Source organism: Carcharhinus amblyrhynchos, chromosome 6 (assembly GCF_965287045.1).
Source record: "Carcharhinus amblyrhynchos chromosome 6, sCarAmb.v2.hapA, whole genome shotgun sequence".
Classification (NCBI taxonomy): domain Eukaryota; kingdom Metazoa; phylum Chordata; class Chondrichthyes; order Carcharhiniformes; family Carcharhinidae; genus Carcharhinus; species Carcharhinus amblyrhynchos.
The window spans coordinates 47,372,686-47,381,486 of record NC_137329.1 but is presented as its reverse complement, the minus strand read 5'-3'; the positions used below and the strand labels follow the sequence as shown (position 1 = coordinate 47,381,486).

Below are 8,801 nucleotides of genomic sequence, written 5' to 3'. Positions count from 1 at the left end.
TTTAACAATGAGAAACAAAAACATATCGTATCACCCAATTTCCTGATAGATACTGGATGCCTCCATCTCCTCTGTCAAGGATGGATTTGAATCCAGACACTAGAATCAAGAAGACAATTAAATTAACCCACGCATGGCACCATTTGACCTCACGGTTGAGAAAAGTTTAAAGTGAGCTTGGGCAGCATTAGCAGAAAATGTTGGTGGCATTCATTTGTCCAAAAAAGATCCTAGACCTTTCAACATCTACATTACCTTTTGAATAATAAAATCCATAATTAAACACATTTTTAAATTATAAATAGATTTTAAGACTGAATAGGAACCACTGGTAATAAGTCCATCAAGGCTCACACATTCTTCACTTGAAGATCAGCCTGAAACCACCAGTCTAACCCTTCTTTATTGTTATTTGGACACAACAGTGAATGCATCAGTGCACTTCTTACATTGAAGACAACAAAATAAACTGAACAGTGCAAGCAGAGGATAAGTTATTACAAAATTTATTTCATGCTAGATTTTTTTGCATATCATATTGTGCATGCACGTATTCAGAACTAAATTGCATACAGTGCTGAAGTATTGATTCCAACTTTAGGAGACCAAATTGGAGTGAAGTCATTCGCTGACTTGGACTGACAGTCCTGCCACGGAAAACGACACAGATAAATTGGTACTGTTCAATGGAATGCACACTTCCTAATTGAGAGTCTGCAAGTCTGAAAATATACAGTGGTGAATGGAAAGAGGCCCGGACCATCTGGATGAAGAGTTAATATCCATAGAGATTCACATGTCCAGAAAATACAAGATCACTAGTATGCCAACCTAATCAGAGACAGGGGCAAAAGTGCTTTCCGAATACATGGTTTGAACGGTTTGTTTCTGATGTAGCTCTGAAGCATGGACGAGTGGTCAATATGACCGATTGCCACCTACATATATTTTTCTCTAATCTTGCACTGATTCATGAATAATACAAAAAAAGCAATCCATTGCAAATAAATGTAGTTAATTATAATCCTTTTACATTATGATTACATCAGTGTTATGTAAAATTAAAGGAGTTTGGAAGGAAACAGAACCTCTGATTTAAAGGTTAATCATAGAATTACAGTTTCGATCACATGCAGTTCATGCTGGCAAATAATTACAAATCTTCTACAGTATTTTTTCCCAGAAACAATACGCTTTAGAAACATCCAACAACTCAGGGTCAAATCTGTAACACACAATGGTCCTTAGAAATCTGTTTGGCTTGGAGTAGTTTTGCTTGTCCTAAAGAGGTTGGTCTTCTTCTCTTGAAATGTTCCCAGTGGGCAGATATTTGCCCACAGAGCGTCCAATTCTGTCCCAGCACATTAAGTTACTCTGACTGCCCCTGCTTGCATATATTTAGCAATGACAGGGCTGCCTTTGCAGAAATCTGCATGCAAAGAATACAGTGAATAGTTGAACTTTCTTCCCTACCCTTCAATATAAACGTGGCATTTTGTTCTGTTAAATAAATTGATAGCTACATGCAGAGGCAGCAGTGTCCATCTTCTAATGACCTTTGCATGCACCCAGACTAACTGGCACCTCTACAGAGTATTGCTTGCAACTGGTTTGGCTTCCATGCATTGGCACCTCAAACTGTGCATGTTTGCCTGAACTCCTTCAGGGTCCATTGGCTCAAAAGATCCTGAGAAAGAAATCTTCAAACGTTGACCAGGTGCAGCAGCAGACATAAAGGTTACCCATTCCCAAAGAGCCAGTGTATTCATAATTGGATAGCTAAGCATCAAAAGCAATGGGCTGCACCATTTATTACTGGGAACTGAATGTAGTTGCATAACCTCCATGTATGCACCAAACACATGCAGCATATGGACCGCCGGTGCCACTGTGTGCCTGCGTAATGTCATCTAGAAACTACCGCGGCTTGTTCCACCTAACGTCAACAGTAGAACCGCCAGAAGCAAGGTGCTACCCAGAGACATGCGATCTTCAGACTTATTACCTGGTTTTATGCAAGACAGTATAGGCTGTAGGACTAAAGCTTTGGACCATTCTCAGCTACTAATCCATGCTATAAAATGGATGGTATGGGAGACGGAGAATGCCTCAATGGACAAGGAGAGCTGTAGAGCGAAGAAGACACTGAAGGCAATTTTAGTATATTTCTGCTCATGCCAGCTCTGTTGTTTAGGCTCCTTGAGTTTTCAAAACCTTTATGTAAGGAAAAATGCAAAGTACAGCATTGGATCAACAATAGAATGGATAATGATGAGTCTACATCATTGCCAGTCTGGTAAAGCATCTCCATGCATTTGCATGCTCAGAGTAGTATCATTGTTAATGAAAGACAAAGAGTAGTTACTAGGGCTTGCTTCCGACTCCCAATGTTCCCAACTCTCTTTTCACCATACAATAGTTCCTAAGAAAGCACTTAGGTGATGTGATATCTATGAATGTTACGTTGGATGCTGTTCATAGTGTTCATCCCTATGATAATCTGATTGTTGTTCAGTTTTAGGTAATTATTTATCTCTGTTTAGTCATAACATGGTTTATTATACCAATCTTAGAGGTTAGAACTGTAAGTTTTAGAGTAAATTATTACTTCAACACAGCTGACAGGTGTCGTCCCTGAGATGACAACAATGCACTCAATCTTCAAGTCAAAGTGCAGCAAAATGAGCAACAAAAATCTAACTGGCCTGCCAGTTGAACTGACTGCCAAGTCCAATTCCACTCAGCATCTGATCTCCATAGATAGACAACAACCACTCTGTATGTCCATATTTTCTTGACTGCTATTAATTATTTATATTAAACTGATTGTGCAAAGCTGTTAGCATTTGATTCAAATGGGGCGAGGGAAAAGTTGCCCAAATCAAGATTATGTCAAAGCCTGTGATGTGAATACAGAAGGCAGCCCTGATTCCAAGGCACAATCTACATGCCAGGACAATGTGGAAAGTATGGTCTCTCGAGACTTAAATTGCAGTACACAGACATCTCCAGCACATCAAACAGGGCAATTTTGAACTGGTAAATATTGATTTAAAGATAATTTTTGATTAGAGAACAAAAATACAGAAAATAAATAAAAGGTTGCTATGTTGTGTTGAAGAGTTTTTCTGAGGTAGGAATTATAATATAAAATGAGAAAGACAACTTAATTATTTTCAGGCACCTAGTTATTAGTTACCCTTGGAGCCAGACGGAAAGTGAAATGAATCTAAACGGTTACCATAGCAACATCATTGGCTCAGTGAAGATATTAGTGGGAAATATTTTAAATGGTTCATACAGAAACTTTACATATGAAACTCTTTATGTTATGTTTGTACACATCAAGAGTAAAGATTTTAGTGCTGGGGAAACAGTTCTTTCCATTCAGCCATGTCCATATCATGCATTCCCAGGTCAGGTATTGCTTAGTGTATAATATAGTATATTTAGAGGCAGAGTGAAACTCTCTCTGCTTCAGCAACATCTCACAATGTCCGTTTCAGAGGAGCATTCGCTGCGAAGCATTTTGTTTTCCATTTTCTACACCCCACAGTATGCAAAACCGCCGAATTAGGAATAGGTTTCAGTGCAGAAGAATCAATTCCACCCAAATTACAGAATCGTACAGTACAGAAGGAGGCCATTCAGCCCATCAAGTCTGCACAGAACCACTAAACTCACCCAGGCCCTAACCCCATAACTCCAATGCATTTACCCTAGCTTTTCCCCTTGACACTAAGGGGCAATCTAACATGCCAATCCACTTAACTAACACACCTTTGGACGGTGGGAGGAAATCAGAGCACCTGGAGAAAACCTTTGTAGACACAGGATGTGCAAACTCCATGCAGACAGTGACCCGAGCCGGGAGTTGAACCAGGTCCCTGACACTTTGAAGCAGCAGTGCTAACCACTGTGCCACCATGCTACCCAATGCAGAAATGTTACTGAGACTGTCTAGATTCATTTTCTATACTGGTCAAGGGACAGGTGAGTCTTTCATTATGTGAGCATGATTTGGAACCAGATTGTAGAGTTGAGAGGCTAGCAAATAACTCACCAAATGTCTGCTGCACACCCACCCCCACTCCCTTTCCAGATGTCCAATTCCAGCTTTCAAACCAGGAAAGTGTCATAGTTTTACACAGCACAGGGATGTGATTAAAATCACTTTGCATTAGAAAATTAATGCCTCAGAAATATGAGGTCATTAGGTTAACCTTGAGTTAGTTTTTTGACCTAGTCAGCAAGGTATTGAAGAGTTGACTCTATTCTAATTATTCACTTCCATAAGACCTGGACAATGAAAGTCAAAAGCAGTAAACAAACATTACGCTAACTGAACAGATATTGCAATATTCAGGGTACTGGTAAAATAAGCTATGCCAAAGTCATTCCATTTGAATATTTTTTAAAATTATAAATGAATAACTAAGAAATGGATTAGCCAATTAATTTTACCAAATTTAAGGTCATCAGTATCAACTCTGTGGTGGAAACCAGATTGATAAGTATTCGCCTTGAGGTTAAGCCCTATAAAATCTCACTCCATATAATACGAGAATGACTGAAGGAATGCTTGGGAACTCTTTAGTCTTTCATATGAGTAGGAATTGGCCTCTTTTCGATGCCAATTTGATACTATTCTGAAGTCCATTGAAGCGTTTAAAGACTAGACATGCAACCAATTCCATTTCAAACATGCACAAAAAACTTAACATTGAACTGATCTACAAGAACACGTACAGGATGGATTTAAGCTGAAAGGTTTCCATCGTTCATGCTGGTAGAAACACACTTCCACGGGCCAACAATATGCTGACATTGAAACACACTAGTGAATTACTCTTTAGCCAATCTGTCCAATACGGAATCAAATTCAACACTTTGCTACAAAGATAATTTTAGCTGAGGTTTTCGAGCTACTTTCTTATGAAAGTGTTGTGATCAAATTTTTAGTCTGGCTTTCAATTTACTTTATAAATTGTATTTACATATTAAATGTTCTCTATAGAAGACTGTCCATCAGAAATGGCACATGAAGCTCCTATATACCACACCAATGGCATGGTTTGGATAATACTGTCTCTCTATGTATAGATCTATATATATACATATATATATACAATACACCAGTGAGAGGACTTGAATGAAATTCTACACTTTAATTCATGGCGCTTAGCGTCTTTCTAAAATCTCTATGGAATTTCATAGACAATTACTCTACACAGCTAAGCATTGCTTATTAATCCATGATATACTTTCTCCAATGCAGCTGTATATCCTAGCAATACTAGATTAACAGTTTGATATGTATACCTATAAGGTTACTGTATCTTGCCTGTGTATTACGTACCCTTTCTTATTCCTCCATCGGGTGGACATGCAAATTCCCCGGTTGATAAGAGGAAGCAGGGTCCGTCTCTGGCATTCCTCTCCCTGGTGTTAGAACGAGTGAAGGGGAGGTGATCCTCAGGCGTCAGTGCCTGGTCAATATGAGGACAATCTTCGTTTGCCAATGCTGCATTTGCTGCATCACCGTTCTGTTTAAAATCTTCAAATATACAAGCAAAAGCTGAATGAAATGCTAGGTACTATGTTTGCGTTTCTTACTAAAGGTTAGTAGAATCTACACTTTGTAACGCTCTATGCAATCTACTCCAGAGGCAGCACATTCAGCCAATAAAATATTTTGCATTTGCAAATGAAATCACACAAATATAGTAAGCAAAGGCACCAAAATTTGAGAGATAGGTTTCATAGTTCTAAAGAAAAGTAACTAACTTCAATGTGCAACTTTGAGAGACACAAACAATCAAGTTCTAAAACATTGGCTGATGGAGGAATATAAATACATACCACTAGGATTAACGTGTTGTACAGGGAGTACCTTTACATAATTTCTATAGTAGGAGACAACCAGCAAGAAATATTGACTGGGGATACTCTGGTCAGTGTGCTTAATTCAATGTGACTGGGTGATAGATAAGTGCCTGTAGATCAAAGATTAATATTCTACTTCATGTAGGCTGAAATTGTAAAGTAATATTTGTTTGGACACAGTCATGTGCTCAATTTGTTTTGCAGACAACAAGGCTTTTAATCAGCTGTGCAGGCTATTACCATGCGGCATCAAGCAGCAACAGTCTGATTTGCATCCCTTAGATAAATCCAGTGCCAACTGAATGAAGGGTCACTGCCTTCATTATGAATAATTACTTTCCTTTCATCACAAATATATGTCCCATTATCACAAAATGCATTGTCGCACATCATCTATCACTTGCACATGACATTGTCACAATGAAAAGGGTACATTGCTCCTCTTTCTCCCAACCTCCCAAAGAAAACCCACTAAATAATAGTGAGCAAGGCAAAAATGGGAAAGAGCATTGTGAACATGGGAAGAAAGATGTGGAGGAAAATACTGAAGTAATGATGAAGGTATTGATATAGGAAGAAGATGACAATACTATGAAGAGCATCGGAAGGACATTGAAGAAGATGGAGGAGGACAGTGGGCTACAGAGAATGAACTTTTCCAGCATTCTGTATTTGGCTACATTCTAATAGGATAGTTTAAGTAGCAGCACATTAATTAAATATTTGTGGTTTAATCTTGTTTGTATTATGCTGCCAGATGACAAGCAGAATGATTAATATGTATCAAGATGTCAATCTTGTGAATCTTCTTTCTTTCTTCCATCTCTCTTTTGACCTTTATCTATTTGTCAATAAATATTAGCCATGTGTGGATAGTACAGGGCCACCATGTGGGTAAGGGAATATTGCCAGCTGGAGACAGCTAGCTGTAGAACTGAAGTACAAAGTATGCATTATGTTTTGGCTTTGTTCCATGAAATGCAACTGCACAGGGAAGACATGACTTAGAAATATTAGCTCATCTGGGAATGAAGTCATTTGCTTTTAGCACAGTTAAAGAGCTATTCAACCAATCATTCTCATTATACTGCTAGTTCCATGAACTGGACCAAGTTCCAGATACAGGGACAAGAACAAAATACTGCAGACATTGGAAATCTGAAACAAAGCAGAATTGTTGGAAATACTCAGCAGGTCAGGCAGCATCTGTGGAGTTTCTGACCTGCTAGTTTTAAGCAAGTGCAGAGAAAGGGAAAGGCAGCAAGGAGAAGCAACAAAAGGAAAGGATTAAGAAAGGGTAGAAAACAGAAGAGATGAAATGACAAAGGGGGTGATGGTGCAAGGCATAAAGAGATGGCATAGGGACAAGTAAAGAAACTAAAGATAGATCAAGCGGAGGTATAAATGGGGAGTTGCAGAATCATCACCAATGTCCAACAAAATGCAACAGAGATTATGATCTGAAATTGTTGAACTCAATATTGAAGGTAGTAAAGTGCTGAATCAAAAGATGAGCTGCTGTTCCTTGAGTCTGCATTGAACTTTACTGGAAAAGTCTAGAAGGCAGAGGACAAAGTGGTCAGAGTGGGAATGGGGCAGAAAGTTAAATAGGAGACTGGAAGCTCAGGGTCCGACTTGCAAACTGAGCAGAGGTGATGCGCAAAGCAGTCACCCAACCTGTGTTTTGACTCTTCAATGTGGAGCAGACTGCATTGTGAGCAGTGATTGCAGGATATGAAATTCAAAGAAATACAAACACTGATGTTTCATTTAAGTGGATTGCTTGGGGCCCTGGGGAGTGAGAAGAGAGGAGACAAAAGGACAAGTGTTTCACCTCCTGTGTTTGCTTGAGAAGGTGGCAGGAGAAGGGGAGGGAATGTTGAGAGTGATAGAGAAGTGGACCAAGATAGAGAAACTCTCTATTTGGAATATGAGAATACATTTGTGCTGGAGTAGTGAAAATGGGTGGAGGGTAATGTGTTTATTGGAGGCTGGTGGGGTAGAATGTGAGGACAAGGGAAACCCTATTGTGGTTCAGGAACGAGGGAACTGGGTGACAGCAAAAGTGCAGGAAATAGAATTGACAGATTGAGGGTCCTGTAAACCGCAGCAGAATTGAATCCTCAGTTGAGGAAAAAGTAAGACAGATATTTGATTAATTCGAAATTATACAGTGAATTTTTTGGGAAGTGAATTAAGCTGGAGAAAGGTGTGTGAATGTGAGTCGTGGCAGAACTGGGTATGGAAGTAGGAGTAAAACTAAGAGTGTGGAATTGTACATGGTAGCTGAATTGATGGGGTGTCCTGTCAGATGTGGAGCTAGAAGTAGAGGTGACCCTTGTTTCTAATTGCCAATGGCCTTTACTCCAACAAGTGTAAGTCATCCTTGTATCTAAAGGATCCCAGCAGTACCCATAGGCTGGGTGAAAATGTACAGGATATCAGTTCACATTCTAATCACCATAGAAACATTGACTTCACAATGCAGAAATATAAAACATGCTAAAGAGAGATCCACTATCAAAAGACAGTGAACTTGAAAGTAGAGCCAGTAAGGTGGAAATTACTGTTGACAGTGTTATAATAAGATTGTTCCTGTGTTTAATTTGATAGCCCTCGCTCTGCTATTTTACTGATCATAGTCATTGGTTAAAATTCATTGATTAACTTGACTGTTGAAAAGAAGGAAAAGAAATTTGGTAGGAGTGCATTTCATGTTTGTAGGATAACTTTGCCAACTGTAATGCCATCTCCTTTGTTTCAGAGACAATTCATTGCTAAATATTCTAGGATTAACCTCTCTGTTTATATTTTAATATCTCTCTTTCTCTCAGAAGACAATTTGTTGAAGCAAAATAAGACATTTCTGTTTGTGATATTAGCAGACGTCGGCACACTAAAAGCATTTGCTTGAC

At 38.9% G+C, this 8,801-nt stretch overlaps 1 protein-coding gene across 2 annotated transcripts in view; it reads right to left on the bottom strand.

Moving 5' to 3' along the window:
- Positions 1–517: 517 nt before the first annotated feature.
- The window catches only part of LOC145343901 (voltage-gated potassium channel KCNC1-like), a 96,084-nt gene continuing 87,800 nt past the window's right edge, over positions 518–8,801 (bottom strand). Inside the window, exons 3-4 of one of the 2 annotated variants that reach the window (XM_080190401.1) lie at positions 5,360–5,557; positions 518–2,214 (exon numbers count right to left, since the gene is read on the bottom strand). In XM_080190401.1, coding sequence (XP_080046527.1) covers positions 2,075–2,214; positions 5,360–5,557 — 338 coding nt within the window. In that variant the 3' untranslated portion in view covers positions 518–2,074. The remainder of the gene's footprint in view (positions 2,215–5,359; positions 5,558–8,801) is intronic. The other variant, XM_080190402.1, reaches the window with a different exon arrangement.